The following is a 25,791-nucleotide window of genomic DNA, read 5'->3' as shown; positions in this document are numbered from 1 at the left end:
AACAACTAACAAATGAAGCAGAAGACCTAAAGCATTTTCAGGCAGCCATATTCCTGTGTGACCTTGGCAAGGAAACACAGTTCATAGGTCTTTGGACTACCACAAGTGTCTTCAGAGCCCAACACTCTACATAATAGAGGACTTAATTGCACTTTTTGCTCTTTGCAGAAGGGTATTTTTACTGACACAGTAACAAATACAGTCCTAAGGATTCCTGTAGGTAGTCTGGCTAACCAAATGACTCCACGACAATCACAGCTGATAGCTACATCTCAGCATACAATCTATCAGACCTCTTCATTTCCTAAGCACAAGGCAAAATTCCATCCCTTCTTCTTGTGAGACTGCCAGCTAATTAGTTGGATAATTAATTCTTCAAAAGCTTCAAGATGTTTTTCCATCTGGGCTTGCCTCCCACCATTTGTTCCATCTCCTGTCTTACCACACACTAACCATAGCCAAATACAACTCTCCTTAGTTAGATAGTCAGTAAAATTTCTAGATGAAATGTGTTTTCTTGCTAATAACTGTTAGTACAAATAATATCACCTATACACTATATAGAAAAAAGTCAAAAAGTTATTTTCTTAGTTGATCAACAGTTTTGTTTTTTTAGTTTGGTTTGCTCTTCAGAGATCAAACCATGACTTCTCCAATTCCAGGCACTACTAAGTTGGCCCAGCACTGACTGTTTCACAGCTCAACCTCATACTGGGAAGAGCCAGAAGGTCCCACAACACAGACGGCAGCTGAATTTCTCCTCGTCCTGAGTTTATGTTGGAACATGCAGTGAGACAAAACACACAGCAACGGGGAAATGACAATAACTTGTTTTGTTATATAGGACACAGCTAAAGGAGTGCAATCTGCAAGCACAGATTAAATGGCTTTGATATAGTCAATTTAAACAGCAGTTAACAAGCGGTTATAACCTTCAGTCAAAGATCAGTACAGTGTGTACTCATACATAAATGTTATGAGGAGAAATTAGCTTAAAGCTAAATAGATCAATCAAAACTGTTTGGCAGTCTTCATACCGCATGACCATACATATATATATACACACACACATAAATATATACACACACACATACATACACACACACAAAGAGTTTCCTGAACACACTGCCCCATACACAAAGTTGAAAACAAGCAAGTGATCTTAAATGAACAAATAAATAAGTGGTATCTTACATCAAATCATTCATTTGAAAATGATTTTTATGTAATTTTTACACACACACATGCACAAATGTGGTTCAATTCCTACAGTTGTTTTGCCTGCAGTCATGGGAAATGCAGATCTTTGAAATTCCCTTGATAAGTAAATAATATTTGAACTAGCTTGGGACAGGAAGAAATTGAAATCAAACTTGCATCCACACAGAATGCATTTGGTTGCAGTTTTTCAACACTTGTTGTCAAGATAGCAAGTTTGGTTTTCATTTAATTCCCTAACATATTTGTTACCACTTTTGGGTTCACAGATCTGAAAAATCATACAAATAGCTCCACTTCAGAAACTTACAATTCATTTTTACCAATTAAAAATTATATTGCAAAGCAGCTGTCATTGAATTATTGTTGTAGATAAAGACCTGGCTTGGCATCTTCCCTACTGTTTAACATCCTCCAAAGTCCTGATACATGCATTTTTTCATTCAGAGACACTGATAGTGTTATTTTTAGTCACAGTGTAATGTCTGTTCTCTTATTCAGGTCCAAACTGAACAAACGAATGTTTTCTTGCCATCTATGATTTCACTTACAGACTGTAAGTCCCCTGGGACTTACAGACTTAAATTGGGATTGCCAGACCATTCTTATACCCACCATTACGGAACACAAGTACCCCTTTCTGCCCTTTTCCCTTGGCAAAATCTCATTTAGTTGAAGCAGCTTTCCACTGAAGAAGGTGGTGTACATGTTCTGTGTGCTGATGCAACAATAGTATAACTGCTATTTTCTTTCTTCCACTCACAGGAGAAAAAGTTCATTTTGGTAAGAAAATACTTTCTAAAATCATCCAGAAGAACTGACCACATAGACATATACAGGAAGAGTTGTTTCTTATACCCAGTTAGAAGCTCCATGGTGGCAATCCAAACCTCTTGGTCCATATCAAAACTCCTCTACGGCCAAGAGCCATAGAAGAGCCATAAGGCACATGCTGCAGTGAGCCACAGAAACACTTCAGGTCTCGATTTTGTTGCAGGAAAGGAGAGGCTTTTCCTGTTTTCTGTGATAAGCTGGTGTTATGAAGCCATTTAGCTTGTTTCTTCCTACAGCTTGAGACTTGAATAATTCCAATCTTTTTTCCAATAATTTCAATCTTCAACATGATTTTACTGAATAAAGTGGTGGCACAGGGGTGACTGAAACTGCTCATGGGCTGCTGGCATGGTAAGCATGATAGACACACCACCACTCTGCCTGAGACAATATTCTATACATGGGTATACTTGGTTAGAGCAAGTTAGGTGTTGATTTACCATTCCATACATGTGAAATTGGGTTCCAGTGTATACAAAATAACAAACAAACAAACAAAAAAATTTCCAGCGATATTTTGCACGTTGGAAAAGTAGCAAGGTAAAATGTTAGTAGCTGCCATTCTTAACCATGGTATTAAACTGTGTAAGAAGCTCAATGGAAATTAACTCAAACACGCTCACACACATTTATTTGAGTATTTGAGAAGCAAATAAAATGCAAGGTAGGACTGTTACCCAAAACAGACTTAATAAATTTCACTGGTATGATTGATTATTCTGTTAATGTCCTTCTTACAAGTCATGCAGACATATCAGAACCAAAGAGAATTACTATATTTTGGATAATATAAAAAAAGGAAATTGGCTTATAAAGCTTTCATAAGTGTGAATTTTAGATGGTTAGAGTATTCACTAGTGACTTAGTTACTATTATACAGACTTTTTGCCATATCCTTTTCCACAACTTATAAATTTCTGTCCAGATCACGTATGCTACTGGACAATTTCAGGGAAGCTTTTATGGAATTGTATTGCAAAGTAGCTTTATGTTATATCTCTTTTCCCTACATTTTAGCCTATTTAGATTGTGAGCTTCCATGAATAGGAGTTGCAGGCTATGTCTGATACATTTTGCAGTACAGCTGCTTTGAACATCTCCAGTAGTGCAGAATAGCTCTGATCTCCCCTCTGAAGATTGTATTATTTTTTTTTTGCAGGACAATCTATACCAGTATAAAATTTTCTGAGCAGTTCAGCTCTGACTTCCTCCCACTCTTACCCCACTGTTCCATGTGCACTACGATCCATTAAATTATACAGATACAAGGCACAGGAAGTACAATCATCTAAGAAAAGTGTAGCAGTAGGCAAAAATCTACCCTCATATCATCTGTTTCGAAATCATCAGATGCATTGCAAGTGAGGCAGAAAACAAATAATAGTTAATAACAAAATGATTATAATTGTAAGCAATAATAGCTATATTCAGTCTTAAAGGTACCAATTTTCTAAAGATTATGATTGACCTAGGCAGGAATTTTCTCAGGGGAAGCTTTCAAACCTTTTGATTTTGTTGTAATCAAGGCAGAGGGGCAGTGGCTGTTGATCAGTATGGAACATGGAGACCTCAAAACATGTAAAACCCAATGTTGTATGCAATCTTTTCTCTTTTTTTTTCCCCTTGTGTCACTTGCAATATGTTAATTTTATTTTTGTAATAATCAAGCTGCTATACATGGCATGAAGAACAGAACACTGAAGCATAACTTTTCTGCTGTCTAGATTAATGCCACTGCATCACAGTAATATGTTAGCACAATCATTTCTGAACAACTACAAACAATCTACACGGCTATTATATTTAATTGTTATAAACTATCTAAATAAATCTACTGTAAACAATACCAAGGATGCACTCATATTGTAGCTACAAGATTAGTTACTACTGTCATGGAATGAACCAGGGCTTGAATTCAGAGGGTATTAGTAACTCCATGATAATTTTGATGTTTATGTCCTTGTTTTCCAATAAAAATGAGAAAGCATTGCCCTGTTTTGTTCTGAGGCATGTTAACTATATTGCCTTTCCAATGATACTGGAGTATGATGTCCACTAAATTCACACCCTGACTAATCCCATGATAACTTACTCATGAGTGCAAACATTGTGCTATATATTACATAAATAATTTCACATACAATATCTAACCTAGGACCTACACAAAAATCTTATAAATCTTTTTGATTGCACAGAAGATTACAATAACACCGCCTTGCCCTCAAACTGATGGTCTGCTTCCTCCCCATGGAGCTGTCTTGAGAACTACACTGACTGCAAATGTCTTGAGAGATTGGTCTGCTTAGCCCTTTGGTCTTTGTCTGTGTAATTGATGAGTATAACAGACTTATTTATAAACCATGCATGCTCAGGAACTCACACTCCTTGTTGCTCATATTTACTGAGAGCTTCTGAGTAATGAACCAACACAGAGGAGCAGGGTCAGAAATGTCACTGGGTTGCTCCCGAAGACTTACAATAAATTCATAATCGGACCTTACCAGGATCTTTTTTAAAATGATCTCTGTTATTTTGACGCATCTCTTTAAGTCTTCAGTTATGCCTTGACTGATCAATCCATAACAGAATCAAAAATGAAAAAAAATTGGCCTAGTTGCTCCAAATACAAAAAGAACAGTATTGGGAGAAGTATCACCTAACATAGCTGTCTAGACTTGGTGCCAGAGGAGGAATTTTCTCTATTTTCTTTGACAAAACATATGAAGATACAACCTAAAACCAAGGACCAAAGTCAAAAAAGACAGAATTGAAGATGCTGTGCAATTAAGTGGGGCAGGGTGATTGTATTTGCATTTTGTACTATTCCCGTGGTGGTAGACAATCCCTGTGAACTTTGTACATTATTCAAAAGCTGAAGCGGACCAAGACACCTCTGAGCATCTTGTACGTGAGAAATCCAGGCAGGGTTTAACACAAAACTTTGTCGTTTCAGCTACTACTGCTGACCCAGCCTATCTTGTGTGGTAATGTGCTATGCAAACCGGTCAAGTTGCCAGGCGTCTCTAGGAGGGGCCAATATACATCTACACCTGTGCATGACATCTACTTGCAGACTCCAGACCCAATTACTACTTCCCACAGGCAGGGCATTCAATGCAATAAAGCCATTTTTTTCCTAGAAAAAGAAAACAACTACCAATAACAAAACAAACAACAAAAACTTCTTATCTCATAAGACAAATAGAGATGAGAAAATTCTTACTAATTCTTATAACAGCAATTCTGTTTGGGACATTCCATAGTCTGTGAAGCAACATCAAATAAATAAATGTTGCTTTCTTTCCACACAACACTTTCCCATTTCTGTAAACCCACTGGCACCTGCCCTGAAAACATGCAAATATATTTATGGGTTGGTGGCAATGGAGTTTAATTGCTCTTTTGCAAGAAGGACTTTGTTAAAGGAGAGAGTAAGAACCAAACAAAATGTTGAACATATCCAAAGACATGCAGTCTGTGTGTGTTTCTTTTCTCCTCCTCACAGCTAACTTACCGATAGAGATTTAACAGGGAGTCATGATATCATCAACATGAATTATAAAATTACTACAACAACAAAAAAGCAGCTTATTTTAAAAAAAGGGCAGTCTACATCACCCATATGCAATGGGTAAAATCCTGGTCGACTGACATAAAAAGGGACTGATCTGAACAGAACCAAGATGTCATATCTTGACCACTGGAAAAACAGATCCAACTTTCAAAGAGAAACATCACAGGGCAAAAGGGAGACTTAACCCTGCAAAAGAGGGAAGTCAATGTCACTTTCACTGAGAGAAATGTGTCTATATTTTTGCAGGACACACCATGCCAAATGAGAAAATAAACGTCATGATACAACAAATAGAAAAAGAGCATATACATACAAGAGTCTGAGGAACCGCACCATGCAGCAAGAGTTCAGCAAATTTTGCTGCTAAGTAGCTTTTACCCATTTAGCTGAACTCTGAAGGGACTGGTACAATCACAGAGACTCAGAAGTCTTTTGCAAGTCTTCTGCAAAAATTTTACAGAAGGTAAATTAGATTCACGTTCACTGTCATCTAAAAACAACCTCTGGTTTAGAACTTGAACCCCAAAGGTATTAGACATGTCAGTTCTTCAAACTCTTGTGTTCTGAGATTTTGGCACTTCACCATAGTCAAGCTTTCCCTTCTTTTTCCCTTGGTGGTAAGGAGGTAATAGAGAATAGAATATTTATTATTTATTTTTAATCTGACAGATAAAACCAACATTTGTATTACATTACCAAAAGATACTCACCTGCTATAACACTCAGGTTATTTAAAACTAGAAATTAAAGTGCAACACTTTAAAATGAGATTCCTAGATGAATACAGGCAAATTTTCTACCCTGTTTTGTCGTATATCCTTTTTTTTTTTTTTGATAGTACATATGAAAATATGAAGTGACTAAAGGATTATAATATATGACCCACGGATATAGGTTTGCCTGCAATGCTTTTGGACAGGATTTCAGAGTTATGTGAAAATACAGTCCATAATCCATTCTGGTACCTAATCTTTCCCAATTCTGATTTAGCAAAAGGTTCCGATTTTGATCTCTCTCCTCACTGACTGTGTATTTAGTTTTCATAGGTGGCTGTTTCTAAAGAATTTTAGACGTCTGTTTCTGCATTACCAAAAGCTATGCAATTTTCACACAAGAAGCACAGCAGTCTTATTTTATGAGCCATTGGACTTGCAGTTAATATTAGCTAACAGACAAAAGTGTGAATATTCAGTTATGCTTTGTTACACATACACATGTTGAACAACATGATAGTCTAGATGAGAGGGGCGTATTTCTACTTTCATTGCTCCCTGCAGGCTGCTACAAAGAAAAATCCTGGTGATTGCCCTTATCAAACATTTACACCTAAGCCTATTTGTACACACCTTTGTGTGACTGTGTGTAAATATCTATACAAATATCTACATGAAAAAGTTATTAGCTTTCTAGCAAGATGCATCTTTCAGATGCAGCCAAGTAGCTATTCTCACACAGGGCTAGCAATACCTAACCTTTAATACTGAAAATTTTAAAGATACCTTTAATAGCAGGACACATTCATTGCATTTCACTAAGCAATTAAATGATGAAACAACTTCTATGCTCAACTTAGCCGTGCTTCAACTTGTAAATGTTCATGCTATCTAGAGCTCACAAAACCTTTACTGAATACACTCAGCCTTGATATACAAAAAGGTATTCTTCCCTGTTTTCCAAAACTGCTTGCATTGTCTATTTCCCTTTTCTAAGATGCAGAAAAATCCTTTCATATTGAGTATCACTTTTGAAACCAGACAATGTGCATTTAATGCTTATCCTCTCCTTCAACTTTGTCTAATTATTAATTTCTAGGAGCCCACCTCACTTAGAAATAGACGAAGTTGAAGGATAGGATAGGCATTAAATAAGTGAAGTGGGCACCTAGAAATTAATATTTGAAAATGGAAGTTAGTTCTATAGAATACCTTCAGAGAAACTAATCTTTTTTTTTTTTGAAGAATAGTTTGAATTAAATAATTTAGATGGAAATGCAAAGAAACAATTACATTTTACAATGGTGGTTTGAGAAATTCAAGAGGAAATACAATGTGTAGTCACGAATTCTGAAGAATATAGTTTCACTCAAGAGTATCAGGTAACTAATTCTTATGTGAAGAGAAATATTGTATTGCTTCTGCTCACTAGTGACCCTGATAAATACAGTTCTGGCATCAAAACATGAAGCAGCACACAGCTTTTGTAAGTATGCTAGTAAGTGACTTTCCTATCATTTCATAACAGGATCTGAACGTTTATATCAATTTCATCTTTGAACAACAACAAAAAAAGAATGCTCAGTCTTGAAAAATAATACACAATCCAATTTTAACTACTGGTAAAAAGTTGCTATTAAAACAGTCCTTTTGCATAAATATTTTCACCATTCTTTTCAGATCTTGGCATTAGACACCGTAAGTTTCCCAGCTGAAATCTAAAAATGTGGATAGAAACATTTGGAAATGTGTGACTGTGTGTAAATACATATACAAATGTTTCTATATGAAAAAGTAGTTAGCCTTCAGAAAGACATGACTTACGTGACTTCAGCATTTGCTAGAATTATGGTCAAATTCCTTAAAGACCCTACTGTGTGGGCAATGCTCAGATATACATATTCCCTTTCTTCATAGACAAAGTATTCCCAAATCATCAAAATATAGATTTTTTTTGTAAGGAACTTGTCATACATTTTAAATAAAAAAAATCATACCTGCGGTTAATGTCACACTAAAATGTTGTTTATTTCTGGTTTTCAAAATAAATTCAAGCAGACATTTTTCTCTCAGTTTTAAAGCCATTTGCCTCATTAGTAACATGATTAAAAGGAAAGATGAAATAAAGCCTTGACATTTATGTATGTGGTTTTAAGTTACTCATATTAAAATACAGCAAGTCCATAGACCAAAAGACCTTGAAAATAAAAACAGCAGATTAAATATATTTATTTAGGACTTAATTCATTAGCATTAGTTAAGTTTTTACTTGGCTCATGAACCCTTAGATCTTTTCTTCTTCATTAGCAAGCAGAAGTGTTTTTGCCAGGAGGGGGTGCCAAGGACCCACAGTATTAATTATGCAAAAATAAAACTCATGACAAATGTCTCTTTCCAAAAAGTTACCAATTTTTATAGCAGTTGTAATTTGAACCTTGATTGAGCAAATATCAAATGAAGTTTTCAGCAACTAATGGCTCTTAAAGCATCTGCTGAGCAAGGCACGTGTCTAGCACAGTCGCATTAATTTCTCTAATTTACTAAAATTAGTCTTGTGCTTATTTAGGTACTCGGCAAATCAAGTAACCTCAAAGAATTTTTTTTTGTTTTTTGCTACACTACTGTTATCTAAAACTATTTAAAAACCACACACAAAAAATGAAATTTTGAAGAGACAGCAACTGTAAGGAAATGTCATGGTAATAGAGCAATTCAACAGAGTCTGAAAGATACTTACATTCTTGTGGGGCAAGAGGGGTGGATGAGGTGAGAAGGCACAATGGGCCTCCACACAACAGCTAGGGCAACAGTGATTGAGAACAAAGCAGAGGGTTCTTGAACTAGTACGTTTATATATGATGATAAAAGCAGCTTTTGCTCTGTTTTATTGCTGGGTTTCTGTTTATTTGCTAGTTTTTTTATAGTTTTAATATAAAGTGAGGTATTTTTTCATTGAATTTTTTTTCCTTTTTTTTTTTTTTCTGTAAAAGCTTCAGCTTCTGTGTCATGTTGGTTGTGATACCCTGTTCCTTTTTTTTTTTTTTTTTAGCAAAAGGGCAATTTTATTTTTTTCTAATATTTAAAATATTTTCTGAAAATTGATGAGAGCAACCTGAATCATCCACAATTCAGCTGCAGTCAACGAATTGTTCATCATGTATACAGGATAATAGGCAATTCTACACAACAATGACCTAAGCAGCATTAAAGCATAATAAAAGCTCATCTTCAGTCCTACCATTTAATAATGCTGTGGTTTTTTGTTGTTTTTTTTTTTTTTTGATATCATCAAATTCTGAGAAAGAAAACTATCAAGCTTCTACAAAATGATTTTTTTTAAAGTATTCTAGATAGCTAAACCATTTTCTTTATTTCTGCTATGTTAAAATATGGGTTTATTTATGCATAGACATTCATACATAAGTCAGTTGATCATAATTTATGCTGATCCACGCAAATATATAACTCCAGTTCCCTTTACAACCACTTAATATATCACAAGAATAATAAGCTCAATGCAATAAAAACCATGAAAAAACTATGCAAAACTTTTAAGAAAAAACTATGTCAAACCTAACAACTTCTAACTACACTTCACTGAGAGCTACTTTAATTAATTCAAAAACTATCCATATTGCAAGAAATGCTGTAAAGAAACACTACATCTTTCATAGAAAACTCTGCATACAATGGTGACCAGTTTTTATATTCAGGCTTCTACTGTGGTATGTCTCCATGGACAGATCCACACAGAAAAAGCTGCTCCTGCTGTTCAGTGTCTCTGCCACAACGTCAGGTACAAGCCAGGTCCAGCATGGAAACATAAAAACCTTTGCTACAGACTACTGGGGAAGGTAAGACCAAAAGGGAGAGAAGAATGAATGAGAATTGGGCATTCAGACCCCAGAGGTCCTTTAAAATCAACACCACCATTCTTCTACTTGGTAAGGCCTTCCTACCACGTCTGGGATCTCTCTTTCTCAGATACATGCAATGATGTTTCTAGTTAAGCAAACATCAGGCAGATAAATGCTGATGAAACCAGTTAGGTATCTATTTATCCTGGTTTATTTTCCCTGGAAATACTTAATATTGCGGTAATGGATTCTATAAAGGTGACGTAAAAAGATTATCAACTGACCTCTCAAAACTTTTATCAAAATTCAGACCGAGCAAATATGACAAATGTTTAACAAATACATAAACAGTTCCCTAAGATACCAAGACACACAGAAATGGTATTTTAGATCTGGCACAGATCTAACACAGTTAAAAGATTTCATTTTAAAGAGTGTGACCTTGGAAAGAGTCTTCAAAAATAACAGCTATGTGACATTAAAATACATTAACTCATTAGCTAAAAGTTTGTTCTCCCAAATGGCAAACATTTTCAATTTTACCACCAAAATGTCATGACTCAAACAGCAGATGTTTCTCTGTGCTTTTCTCTTAATCTTTACAGAATCCTCTACTCTAGATAAATAGCAAGAAACTGAAATAACTCACAGCCACTCTGGTAACTTCAAAACAGTGGTATGACAACCCAGACATCTGATATCTGATACAAACCTAATTGTTGTTCTTCACCAGTCACATGTGGCTTGCAGTCCCATTAGAGAACCCTAGAAATTATTCATATGAGTAGACAACTTAGAGTGATGTCTGATTTTCACATGGTTGTAACGTATTACCGTATACGTGATGTCACTGTCATCATATTTGTCCTCTGTACAATAAGCACTTCCTGGCTTCATATGAATTTTCCTGCTCAAACACTTCATCTGCTTATATGATGTATTTGAACCTATTGACAATACCCCCACATTTGAGGAACTCAAATTAAGATTCCTGCACAGGCTATATCGTTACTTAGGTCTGCAGAACTAAAGATTGGAAACAAATTAAACTATAGACAATTTACTGAAAATGGTTGATCCAAGTCCATGTGTTATTCTACACTATTTTGATTTAATCACAGCTCATCCAAGCATTCACGGTGTTGGTCAATGTCTTTGACCCAGTCAGACATACCTCTGCCTTTTGTTTCACATCTCATGTGAGCAGTTTGCTGACCAGTCATGGCTATAGTACTGCTATTGTATTCTGCACAGCCCCTGGAAGGGCAATACTCCTCTTCATTTTAGAGGTCTACCTATACTTTGTGTCTGCAATGGCCAAAGGGTATGTGTCATAGACCCCTCTGGATGAAATTTTGGTGTATATATACACTATTTGTTCTCTGTTCTTTAGCTGTAATGAATGGCTCTTGGAGAGTACTCAGGTTAATACTCTAATAATTGTCCTGTTTTTTAATTTCACTGCTTGTTTTATTTATTATGAATTACTACTATTTCCATCATTACATGAGAAAGACACATAATTATTGTTTAGAGACGGGCTTTGGTAAACCAATTGTCATGTATTGGTGAATATGGATCTGTAAGACTGTATCTTTGCTTCAACTCAGATACATGCTACTGATAGCTACTGCTGATGGATTACCAGGCTTTACATCTTTCCCTTCGAAATTTCCTCCTCACCCAGTTTGACTGCCAACTGTTTCCTATACCACCTTTATTAAAAACTCGCTGGTAAATTGTTTGTTCCAGTGACAAATTTTATAAGTGAGAACAAATATGGTGAAATGACCTCAGTCACACACACCCTTGCCTAATCTCTCCTGATGGAATAATCTCTGCTGTTCTGTTTCTGCTAAAGAGGCAGCCGTTCCTTTGGACAGGAGCAACAACCATTATTCACAACAGTGTTCATTCATCCTCCTTCTATTCTTTTGGCTTCCTGCTGAAGTGGGAGGGTAATTTGGTAATGCATTTCTGCCACTTTAGAAACTTCCTTTTACAACATAAATAGCTTCAAAAGAACATTCTTTTCATTAGAGATTCATATGAAAGTGACCCTAAGTATGCTGTCATTGCAGGTTTCCATCTCTATGGCGAAACTTGGTATCATTCAGATTGCACAGAAGATTTTGTGTTTTTATCAAAAGTTACTATTTCCTAATTCTGCAAACCATATGGCACCATAAAGCCCACAGTGGAGAAGATATTTTTAAAGCACGACATTAACTTTACTAGGGACATTAAAAAGATGAGTAATATTGTATTCATTTAAGTATAAATTACCCTAACATTTTCAAATTTGAGACTGGCTACTTTATTTTTTTTTCAGTTCTGAGACTTAATACGGTGCAACTTCTGCCTGTATCTGAAATTATTCATACCTATTTCCAGAATGGCAATCTAGGTAAAACAGACATAGCATTATTCTGATTTATTATTTTTCTGAAGCTTTTGATAGTTAAGTCTCTCCCTGACCTTAAAATATATTTCAGGAAAAAAAAAAAAATATATATATATCTTTTCTCAGTAATCACTGCATGTACTTTAGATTAGAGGAACATCACAGGAATAGTCTTATGAACAGCAATTTAATTTAAAATGTTTTTTTAATTCTGATCCATTTTGCAAATGCATCACCTTTCTGTTACAACCTACACAGGTTGCTGCATTCCATAATACCACCTAGTAACTAAGTTGCATCTTTGTTCCCATCAGTTCTGTCTCCATGCTCTCGTTACTGATAAATTAATGTTGGCAATTATTAAAACATATCAAGCATATTCCAACTACTTCTGCCTTCCTGCCTCCACTTGCTTGATAGAATATATTCTGACCAGAATCGCTTTCTATGTTCTCACCATCTTGATGAATGATATAAGCAAGGGGGTGTATTCTCTAGACACTGAACTTACAACCTCTCTGCATAAACAAGTCACACATTCAAAGAGTCTCCAGGATCGTGCCTGTGAGCATTAATGAGCTTATTAGAAAATTGCATCAAGGATATGTGATTCCCTATTCAGAGAACTGGTGCTTTTATAAGTCTTTCTCTTGCCTTCATCTACAGCACAGGTCAGTTTTAAATCAATGCTGTTCCTAGAACCACTATTTTTTTTCTTCTCATATTGAGTTTGGTCATAAAGGGTGATTCATGTTCATAAAACATGGTCAAACTTTTGACAGAAAACAACATATGAAACACACCATTGTTGGCTTTATTATTATGAATTCAATGCAGCGCAAATGACCTTGGCAGTAATTTTCATACTGAAAAGAAAACACTTTTGATTGAATTAATTGCATCCACTTTTGGATGCTAGGCTTCTTGCTATTGTCCACAGTTTTCATTGATCATGCACTTGAAAACCTCTTTGTCTTCAACTTTCCTTCTCTCTTAGATGAGAGAAGAGCATCTTAAAGATGGCTATTCCAAAAATTATTTGAGTGTATATTTGGATGAAGATGTGACTCTTTCAATAAACATACAATTAAAGACTTTGTTTATTAGGGGAAAAACAAGTAAACAAACAAACAAAAAAAAAACCACAAAACAGCAACAACAACAAACAGACAACCATGCTTACATGACTTTTATAAAAATAGAAGCATCCCCTAAAATCTGCAACAGGACCATACCAGCATCCAGCAGAAATACATAACAAAACTTAGCTCCGCAGAATCCTAGAAAAGCTTGGGTTGGAAGGGACCTTAAAGATCACCTAATTCCAACCTCCCTGCAATAGGCAGGGACACCTTCCACTCAACAAGATTGCTTATACCTTAAGGCTTCTAATTTTTATTTTTACTTCAGTCTGTGTGGAGCAAATACATTATTGAACTACTTTCACCGTAGTATTTTTAATGACTGTGCTTACCAGTTGCTGTCCTTGGATGCCCCATGCTGCATACTGTAATACTGAATCCTCTACTTCTGGAGGGTTTAGCTCCAAAACTTCCCTTGAAAAAAAATTTAAACATTTTTACTTGAATACTCTGGCATCACCATATTTATAGAACTACTGACAATGACACTATATTGAAAATGCAAAGTGACCTACCTCGTGTGTATGTTGTAAATCACGTATGAAGCTGTAAAAGAATAATGAAAAACCTGTGACAAAAAAAAAAAAAAGAAAAAAGAAAGAAAAAGAAAGCATAAGAATAACAAATACAAATACTGGATCGACAGACTATAGTTATGATCCCAGGAAGCCCAGGATTCTCTAGTTGGGAGAGATCTTATGCTGTTGTCTTAATTTGTTATTTTGTTGAAGTCAAGTGAAATAAAAAGGACTGTCATTTAAGTGCAAAATATCAGGGCCTGATGTATGCGGAGGCAGAAGATTGATGCTGACGAACAGTATTGTACAGCTGACAATGTTATAAACCATCAAGACAAAGGGCCAAAATCTTCTAGATCAAAGTAAATTATTACATGTCTACTCTTCAGTCAAACATTACTTTGTTATATATATATCATCAGTAATAGACATTTTGCTGCCTTCTGGACTTGGGTGATCAGTTTTAACCAAGCTCACTTCTTTAACAGTCTCACAGTATGAAAATAGTGTAACTCTGTGGTATCAATTATTTAATTATGATTAATTGAAATTACTTCATGTTTGAAAATATAATTGTGATTAGGTATCACTGTACTAAGAGAAATTGTTCCTTTTAATGTAAACTCTTTTCAGAAAGAAACATAAAGTGACATCTACTAGACTTACTGTAGCTTCACATCTACAGAGTTACTATATCTCTACTTGGCATATTAATTTTTTTATTTATTTATTTTTTCTGGACAGTGTCATGCTAATTCCAGTTAGATGAATACAGATATATTAGCCAAGCTGAAACCCTGATATGGAGTATTTGTTGGGAACTCTTTAGTTTATATTATCTTTACCAGGAATCTTTCAGCATCTTCTCCAGAGAGAAGAGACGAAAGAGGATCACACATGAATAGAGTTATTGAAATTTGCAGTTAACACATGTGAGAGGTTTCAGAGGTCATTATTTTGACTAAAAGTTTTTCAGTAACAGAATCATCTGAAAGATCCCTCCAGCAATTTAATTTCCATTATTAGTTCCCAGTCAACATACAGAAGAATTTTGCTGGCTGATGTTACAATAAGTCCACAAAGGCCTGTAAGATTTGGAACTGTACTTTATGTGTTTTTTGTTAACTGACCTTTCTATAAAATTTCTGGTTTAGACAAGAATCTGTTCCATTTTCCAAGTCTATGATGATTAACATCAGCAGCATTTCTTCAATGAGAAGAAACATTTATTAATAATTATACCCCAAAGTAGATTTTTTGGTTATTATTACAGCTTATGATAAATATTTTGATCATGCAAGGTATCAACTTCTTCCAAGAACTTCTAAGTGTGACAAAAATAGAGACAAATTGTAATGTAGGAAATAGAAGGACACTGTGAGGAGTATTCTGAGAAGTTTGATTGATGCTTATTTTCTCTTAGTAGCTACCATAAACATATCCACTATCACATCTTTTTCTATATATACTTATACATTTACTTATATGCATAGTAGACTGCTTGCTTACATGCCATAATGTTTAAATTTCAGTAGGGCTTGTGGAAAAAATTAACCTGGTAATAACATGATAATTACCAAGACAGAGTTATTTAAATACTACTGGTAAGACAATGAGACAAACTATTGGCTTCAAAGCTCTTGCTGTTTTAAATCTTACATTGCTAGAGGTAAGAGATGGCAGATCAAAGGGACATCAACAGTTATGTCATACTGGTGTCAGCACAGGGCATATACTGCCAGAGGCTACCCAGGGGGGCACTTGCCCGCAGCTGTTAAAGAGGACAGCCTCATACAACCAGTTACAGCAAAGAGTAATTGGTCTTTCACCCTTCCAGGAAAAGGCAAAAGTATATAACAAAATGCTTGGAAGGCTAAAAAGTGTTTTTAATAGAAATATTTTCAAAGTAAATTCCTAGATAGAATAATTTCAACAACAACAAAAAAGCTAAACTAGTAAGTCATTTTGAGAGCTTTAAGAGAAAATATGACAACAAGAGATACACTTTGGATTTAACATAAAACATTCCTTTTACCCTCAAATAAAATTTCTTTCTAAATATTTCTGTAGAAATATTAATAACTGCTGTTAAAAGTATCGATACCTTTGAAAGAACACAATCTGAGGAGACAAACATTACGATGAAGTCAATTTCAGAAGGGATGCTGAGGTTTTTCTCAAATTACTCATGTTAACTTTATTTTATAATACAAACACTATGAATAAGCTACAAGTAGGAAGCTTCCTAATTCATCCTGCTTGCAACAGTCACATACTGAAACACAATCATTTAAAAAAAAAAAAGAGAGAGAGAGGGTATAGAAAATCTCTTTTTCAATTCTGGCATCTATAATAAGCACTACATTGCTAGGAGATTCTAGCAGTTTTGTCTAAAGGTTTATGTCATGCTTATATACCATTTTTAGGATCTCCACTATTTCAGTAAAGCCAGGTTGCACAGAGCTGTATCAATTGCTGGGACCACGTCTCCTGATCCCTAATGTACATCTGGCACCACACAGGAGGAGCCCAGTTGAGGGCACCAAGCCTGACACTAAACATAGTGACCCTCACATACCAGTGAGGCTCAAAATACCAGGATCAAACCTTCCCCGGTGCCACCAGAGAAATCCTCTTTAAATCCTCTTTGGAAGAGGCATGCATAGTGTCCGGGGATTTTGCCCTGCAAGTCTCTTTTTTTCTTTTTTTTTTTTTTTTGGGGGGGGTAGGGAAGGGGCGTGTGTACTAATCAGAAAAAAAACCAACATCTTGTCAATTTATGATGGAGTTTGCAAAGAAACAGATTAGAGCTCATAAAGGTAGAGCTTGGGCTGCACTGCTCCCTCTTACTGTACATTTACAATGAAGGCTTTGCATCTTCTCGAGCATTCAAATCTGAAATGTTATCATTTCTATTCTGAAATGTTTTCAAACATTTCTTGTACTCTATGCCTTCTCACTAGGGTGGTATCAAAAGACTCAATGAAGGCTAATGTTTTGAATATGGGCAGTGGACTACTCCAGCTGTCCAAAAAAGAAAAAAAAAAAGACACTTAAGTCATCTTCTAGGTATAGGGAAAGGAACTGATTAATGAATATGGACACAGAGAAGGTCTCTAGGATGTAGAGCAATGTAGGAAAGCAAAGACTTTTGAAATATTAAATGCATTACAGTAATTTCTGCACTGACATACCAGTGGAGGAATATGAAGAAAAGAAAAAGCTGGTTAAGATTTAATAAAGTAACTGTACACGGTAAGGTGGGACCCTGTGAGGATCTTTACCCACATGTATCTTGCTAGGGTTCAGGCCTTTCTGACAAGAAAATAATCTGCCTGTTTCTACTGTGATAAGCTGGAAAATATTCCACACAAATTTCATCTAAGAATGGTGAAAATGGCTTTTTAGATAAGATTGACAGCATACCTCCCCCTCAACAAAATTTATTTTTCTTTTGCCACAAAATATAGTTGGAAACAACTGTTGCATATCATATTTATTTTTTTTTAATTTAGTCTTTCATCAATATGTAAACTGAATAAAGGCTTTCATGTGATGCAGTTCAACACTAAAAAAAAAAACAGCTGCATTGAAAACCTTAAATTACAGAACAATATTACAAAGGACCTAAAAGGAAAAGGTTTAAAAAGTATCTTCAAGACAAATTCTTCTAGTCAAAATGTATTGAAATAACAATCTATTATTCAGGTAACAGCCAACTGTAAAAACAAAACAACAACAACAACAAAACACTTATCAATCATAAGCTGAACTTTTAGATGACACACGGTTCTGAGTTTTATATGCCCTATATTTTCTATCTTTCAAGGAATGACTCTGTAATTCTAAGGTTGCTAAAAACGAAATATTGTCTTAGAACTCAATGCATAGTCCAGCAAGATGCAGCAAAACAATGTGCAATATACACTTAGCCAAGTACACTCCTGTAATATACTCCAGGAAATAATCAATTCATTGTCCTTGGGTAACTTGGAAAACATCCCACATAGAATAGTGTTCGTGCTAAAAATCTGCAAGGAAAACCTCACCGGCAGTATTTCCACAGGATGATGAGTGTCCTCAACTCCCAGGAAAAGGAGGAGAGCTCATGACATTAGAATTCTGCAGCACTATAATCACAAAATGCCAAACACCTTGATGAATCCTATATCCATTTCCTTTATTAGAAATAGCATGTGAAAGCATATAATTGGTTTATTTAGAGCAATAATAATGCCTCCTTGCTCACATGGCTTTTTTGCAAGGTAGTGAGCAGATTGTTCTCTATTTTTGTTTTTACCCACATAGACACCCATACTCTGAACTAGTTTCTGCATTTCTCAGTGCTGCTATACCCTCTTTTTCTCTGAATTCTCCTTTTAGGTTCAAATAAGATTTTTCTCAGGGAATAATAGCACTCAGTCTGAGGAAGAACAATCACAGAATCACAGTATATGAAATATAAATTTTAGAATCTACAGTATACTTTCAGTTATCCCAAAGTTTATCAGCCAAATGGGATTTATTTCTCATACGCAACAGTAGATATATATTTATTTGTATTATATGTAGTGAATAGCAAGGAGACTATTTGGAAGCCATATCCTTCCCATTAATATTTAAAATACATAAATAAATAAGGAGTATCATCAAATAACTAAAAACATAAAATATGCCATTACACCCATCCCTCCTATCTCAAAACACATACATTGACTTGCAAAAAGAAAGGCAGTTTCTCACATTAGGTTCCAAACCATACAGATCTTTATGATTCATCAGTGAGATATCAGATCTTTTATGGGTTCATTTACACTTCCAATCGCCTCTAAAATAAATCTAGTATTTTAAGACATTACTAGCCTGAATGACAATTGTTTTTATTGTTATTTTAACAATTAAAAGAATGAATCAGAATTAGAAAGATCAGCCTTAGTTGCAAAAAAATTTTTAACTGTTCCAAGGTATGTTCCATGATTCCCAAACAGTATTATTCATAAAAAAAGAAAGAACAAGAAAATGTTTTTATTCTTTCACTTTCACAGCAGGCAGTTATTAGGCAGTTCAAAGCTAAGAGAATCCAATCTGAAAGAGCTTTGCGTGCCTCAAAGCTTTTCTATTTTTTCCAGTTATATCATCTGGTCTAATAAAAGATAATACCTCTTTCCACAAATCTTGTCTCACTTACCCATTAAAGCCATCGCATTTATAAAAACAGTGTTACTGAGACCCAAAGATTCCTCAACCCAGGTGAAAAAATAAATAAATCCTGTAAGTGGTGCTTCTTAATTAATAACCTTTTTTATAGTATATAGCATGAACCAAGAAAACATGGGAGAGGACACACCGAAATAGTAAAATAAACCGCAATATATCTTGCAAGAATCTTAATTTATTCATTCATCTGTGGCCTTTCTCTGTTTTTAACATTGTACATAATACATCAGTGAAACGGTTACGCATGTTTTCAAAATGCCGTGGTAGGTGTCAGACGCAGAACTATTGGCTGTTGTACACAGCTTGAAGAATAGCAACATGAATAGGATTTTGTCTTCATCCTCTTTTCTGCAATTGAATTACGCATTTGAAGAATTACTGAAAAAATCTACTTATGCTCAAAAGCAAACCAAAAGGCTTTTCCATGGTAAAGCAATTACAAGGCCAAGATAAAAGTTAACCGATCATACATTCATCATTCACGCAAGGAAATACTCCCACAGAACTACACATGGAACTTCATTCACTGTTGATTCTGAAAAACAAACCTACTAGAGACCTTCACTAAAGACTCAAAAAATCAATTTAAAAAAACAGATGGAAACATACATTGTTTCTTTTTTTTGCCTTTGGGATAAAAATGTCTTTTTAGAAAAACAGAGCCTGCAGAATATGCAATGAACTACAAATAATAAGAAAGTACCAGAAGCAAAGTGGAGAGAATATGAGGGGAACACAATGAAATATAGACGCATAGCATGGTTAGAGAGCCATTTTGAAGGGATTACTGAAATGAATGCACTATAGCACTATGCTTGTGCGACAGTTGCACCAAAAGCAAGTGACATAGCAGACAGATAGAGACTACACTGATGATTTGGGGGCAAATCTATACCACAGACACATACAATCCATCTAACTCCACATGATTTAACCCCAGTCAAATATGAATGCAATGAAGTGCAACGCTTAACTAGTTGTGCATAGACTCATGATACTGCGCTTTGGCGTGGCTTCTTAAGCATGATGCTGCATTGATCCAAATGAAGAATTTCAGACAGAAATTAGCAACTACAAACAGTGCAAAAGCTGTTTGTAGACCAAAAAGCTGTTAAGACCAAAATGTGGTCCCTACAACACACTCTGTTGCATGATATTAGGTGTGCCTTTGCTACTTATTTTTCAGCTAGTGTAGTATGAGCCAGCCAAAATGAATAACTATTACATATTTACAAAAAGACAAGTTAGTATATATTCAAATCCACTCTCTATACAAAAATCACAGCTTATACATATTATTTAAATATATTATGCAAATTATTACCTATATTATTTCTCTTCTAGCTAGTGGTATTTCACTCACAGTTTTGCTATCCGTACACTGGCGTAATTCAGATTTCCAGCAATGAAAATGAGAAAAGACTTTGAACAGGTCATTAATATTATACATAAGCTCTTTATTTGCTGCACATTTGGAAAACACCAGATTATTTGTGGTCAGATTTCATCCTTTGTGTTAGCGTCTTGAAAGCAAATGAGTTACAGCAGAAAGGTGTTAGTCTTTGCTTTATGCCATCAGGATTTAAAACAGCAACTTTCTGTACTCCCCCCCCCCAAAAAAAAAAAATTAGAAAAAAAGAATATCCACGTAACAAATTTTTATTCTTCATTTCCTTTCTATGAGCTTTAAGACATGTGACTTTGCTAGGACCACAATGCAAAGAGAATGGAATCAGTATCTAATGCGCTGAGACAGAAGTTTCACAAAACAAGAAAAATACATTCTTTTCTTCCTTTTGTATTACAAGATGTGTGACTTCCCTGTTAGTGAAACCTTTGGTGCAGTTAACAAGCTGAAATCAGTAGCTGTATGACTACTGATATCTAAATCAGTACTAAGAGCAAAGTACAGCTGCTGGATGAATCCTCCATCCATTTTGCAATGTGTGTGTTAAATAATGCAATAATGTTATCAATAACATTATTAGGTGAAATCCACCTTCATTGAAAACTGCATTATTATTTACTTTAAATGTTCTCCATTTGCTTGTCCAGTCTGACTCCATGTGTTCTCCAACACAGGAGCTGCTAATAAAACCGCTTAAACATTGAAATTTAGCATGGCCAAGTTTGGTTTTCATGTAATTGGCTGCTCGAATGCATAACAAGTGAAGAAAGAGCTCTGCAGCATCAATTTCAGAACTGCAGACACATGAAACCAATATGGATTACCTCTTATATCACAAATGAAGAGCTCAAATAAAACACTAGATCAATAAAAAAATGACTCTGTATATTTATGAAAATAATACTGGTTAACAAAATTTGCTGATTTCCAGGTATGGCAACAATTACAGTGAAATCTCAGACTGTGTACTAATACTAAAGATCAACTCTAACAGGGGTGTACACCAGAAATGGTTCACACTGTGCTCCAGTAAAGTGGCACGTTTGGTTCTTGGTAAGTGAAATGTTTGGCTACTATTTGCCTGGTCCTATATTCAGCAAGAATTTAAATACAAGTTTAATCAGATGAGTTGATGAATGATTTCATATGGATTATATCTGAGTTAGACAAAAGACTAAGAATTTAACTCCTTCATGAACTGTGGATTTGTACCACAACCCAGTAAATCCTTTCAGCATACCTTAGTTTCAAACTGCAGTTATTGATACACTGCTTCATAGTTCATCCAGCTAGAAAGTACTGTTATGATCATCATGCCCAACCTCGTTCATCTGAAAAACATTTTGAGACTTCACATTTCAAGTAGTATGACAAACAAATAGAGATTCCCAATAGTTTCTTCAAAGGGTTTCATAGAAAGCACTGGGAAACAAACATAGAGTCTATAATACCATGATGAAGAATCTCTACACATCTTTGAATCCTATTGTTCATACTCAATTTTGGAAATGAAAAACTGCAAGTTTTGCCAGTATTGATATCTAAATCTCTACATATTTGTCGCATAACTTTTGGCCTTCTTGTTTCTGAAAGCTCTTTATCTAATTGCGAAGCGTTAATCTAAGCTAGCTTGATGCATTTGCAGCACTGGAGTTAAATGACAAGGTTATTACTTTGCAAAGCATCATATTTATTTGTTTCAATCAACATCATTTACTTGTCCTGATTGATAAGAACTATGACATATCATTGGTAATAATTTATGGTTAGCATTAATACTTTTCAGTGTGAAATATTACCAGCCATAACAACTATTTGCTGCCAAACTAAAATAAATATAAAAGCATGACATTTCTAGACATGCAATTTGTCTGTAAGAAAAAAAGGCTGTCAACGAAGCCTAAACAAAAAGGCACCTCTAAAAAATTTGCTAAAGCTTCAACCGTTCTACATATAACTTTTCAATAAGATTAATTATCTAAAGAAGAAGACATTCACTGCAGAATGTTAATTAATTCACAATCAATTAAACTCAGATCATCTAACAAACAATAATGTGATACAAAGTGCAGTTGAGAATAACTGCAGAAACTTCTTTTTTTTCTGATACATCAAGGGCTGAGATAGACCACCCTATATTTGGATATGCAACTCAATCATTTTTGAATACATAATAATTTCAGATGAGTGAATTATTCAAGAAATTGTTCTGCATTACTACTTCTGAAAGCCTCATATATCACTGCCTTTTGAAATTCTATTAGTTACACTATCATGTAAAATATGTTTCTTGAATCTTGTACAAGATGACTTACAACAAAAATTTATATTATTTTTTTCTGGCTTATTTACCTTCAGCATTAAAAAACATGCGTAATGTCACTGAAATCACAGTTACATGATGGTGAAGCTAGTAAGCCTCGAGCATAAAATGAGCATTTTTATACTGCTACACATGTACTCACACGTCATTCTCATGCATGCTCATACTCAAATACAGTATGACTAAAAATCTGACTTTACCAATATTTCATTATTTATAGAAACTTGTCTTTTTCTAAATTGCTTTACAGGCAGATTCACAATGTGCATGTATATTTTGATCCCAACTAGCATTAGGGGAAACACAATATATTAATTCTGACAATATGACCAGAAATTTATCTCCACAGAAATATGAGGCTGATGAAGGTGCTTGCTTCTGGTCAACTGAGCTGAAGAACTCAATTCTGTCTTAGAAAAATGCATATTTAACCACTTTAATACTGCCCAATACTTCAGTCTGATCTCTTCACAGGGTCCTTACAGTACAAACTGAGTCCCATACAAGAGGCATCTCTTATGAGAAATTTATATCGAGTATCTCCACGCATATTGAAAACTGTTAATTGAGAACTAAATATGTTTTATATCACTGATTCTTGAAAGCAGAACTGCATCAAGCCTCCTTAGAGTGTCTGTGATCGTTAAATTTAGTTTGCTCTTTCAGACGCTGTTGAAGAAAGAATTGAGCCAAGATTTGTTTTTTTATTCTCAGCTTTTCTGAGATAATATGTTCCTCACATATTGTATTTATTCAAGCAGATTGCAAAAGAGGAAAATGGGAAGAGGCAGAAAAAAATAACACCTTGTTTTGAAGACATGCAGTTGTACAAGTGGCGATATTTACAAAAATGTGCATCAGCTGATTCAAGTGAAATATGTACAAAGAAATGGGTAAGAAAGATGAAAAATATTTTCTAGCCATATTCCATATAAAACAAGTTTCTGAGCACAAAACTGAGCTGAAGGTACCCCAAAACAATGAGGATACAAAACAAAATCTAGGAATACAGTGCCTTGATTTTGAAGAAATCAAGAAATTTTGAAGAAAAGACTACAGTATCAGTTTAATTTTTTCTTCTCCGGACCATCTGACTTGCTCTGGCAACAGTAAGACAGCAGATACCAAATGCTCCTCTGCTGTTTGCTTACAAATGACACAGGGAGATGAAAAGACCCAATGGAGCTCAAGAAGGGATAAGCAATGAGATAAATGGCCTGTGAGCCTGACAAAATGCAAAGGGAGAATGGAAAAGAAAACAAAACTGGGGGAAGCAGATGGGTAAGCCAGCAAGCAAGAAGGTGGAAAAAAGAAAGCAAAAAATAGGGCTAAATATAGCAGAATGGGGGAAAAATAAATAAATAAAGAAAAAGAACAAACAAGTATAGAACAAAGCAGAACTCAGTCCCTTAAAAGAATGAAAATGAAGACAATCAGATCAAGAGAGAATGAACAGGCAGCAGGGAGGGAAAGCAGTCAGCAGATCTGCAGCATGTGGGCATGGTGGCTGGAAACACAGGCTCTTGGGACTGATGAAGGAAATTTGTGAAGAGCTGATTGACTTGTAGAGCCTTCCTCTTTTGAAGATAAAAGATAGGAGTGAAAAAGACAGTACTTGAATGCATGAACTTCCTCTGTCTTTTGATACTTTTTTGGCACCATCACTAATTGCTTAGCATGGATGCACCATGTGGAATGGCAGGAATGCAGCGTGTTTTTCCCAGGTGATAATTTGTTGCCTTCTCTAGGAGTCTCCTGGAGTGATACAAGGACACCTTTAATCATATCTCCGGGTGTTAAGGATCTCCAGGGATTTTTGCTGTACACTTTTTTTTGTTTGTTTCATTTTTTGTTTTCCCTGATAGCATGCAATTCCATATTATAGAGATTCTGTGAGAAAATGGCTGTTTTGTCTGCTTTGACTTTTGAGTATTTAACTGCCTTAACATCCCAACGGGTTGAGCTGTGAACAGGTTTGCCAATTACATTTGAAACCCACAAGGTTAAATGTTCCTTTACCACCAACACATCTTTATGAATCAGCCAGCCAACATGGCTGGGAGCTCATCACTCCAAACCATCCTCTAGAAACCCTGTTTAAACTCTTCAAATGATTTAAAGACTGGAAGCCAGATTTCTCCCCGACTTTCGTCGCTTCTGTACTGGACTGTGAACTCCAGTATCTTCAACAAACTATACCTATGTTAAGACAGCATGAAAAGAAAATCCTGTCCATAGGAATAAATTCCATAAAATTAATTAAGGCTAAATTTCATATTTAGTTTTATCTCTATGATTTCTCTGGTGCTGTTCCTCCTGCTAGCTGGCTTATATTGTTCACCTTCTGTTCCAGTACCTTGTTACAAAACTGAGCAAAATACCACCTTTTCCATGCAGTTTCCAACAATTGAGCTCACAGCCAGTTACCCACTCCACCACTTCCTACTAACAAGCCATGATGCTTCTTGTAGTCTACTAGGCCTACCCTCACTAATTTTCTCTTATTGTACCATATTTCTACATTAGTCTCTGCCGTTACCCCTGTCAAAAGAACTGTAATATCATAAAATGGCCACATGAAGT

The 25,791-nt window shown here is 35.2% G+C and overlaps 1 protein-coding gene across 14 annotated transcripts in view; it reads right to left on the bottom strand.

Annotated features, from left to right (window-relative positions):
* The window catches only part of DPP10 (dipeptidyl peptidase like 10), a 486,012-nt gene that overhangs the window by 53,895 nt on the left and 406,326 nt on the right, over positions 1-25,791 (bottom strand). For all 14 annotated transcript variants that reach the window (XM_083841938.1, XM_083841936.1, XM_083841939.1 and 11 more), the window contains 2 exons: positions 14,258-14,310; positions 14,075-14,156 (listed from right to left, as the gene is read on the bottom strand). In XM_083841938.1, coding sequence (XP_083698064.1) covers positions 14,075-14,156; positions 14,258-14,310 — 135 coding nt within the window. The remainder of the gene's footprint in view (positions 1-14,074; positions 14,157-14,257; positions 14,311-25,791) is intronic.

This window comes from Anser anser, assembly GCF_964211835.1.
Source record: "Anser anser genome assembly, chromosome: 6".
NCBI classification, from domain to species: Eukaryota; Metazoa; Chordata; class Aves; order Anseriformes; family Anatidae; genus Anser; species Anser anser.
This window is presented reverse-complemented; position numbering and strand designations above follow the sequence as displayed.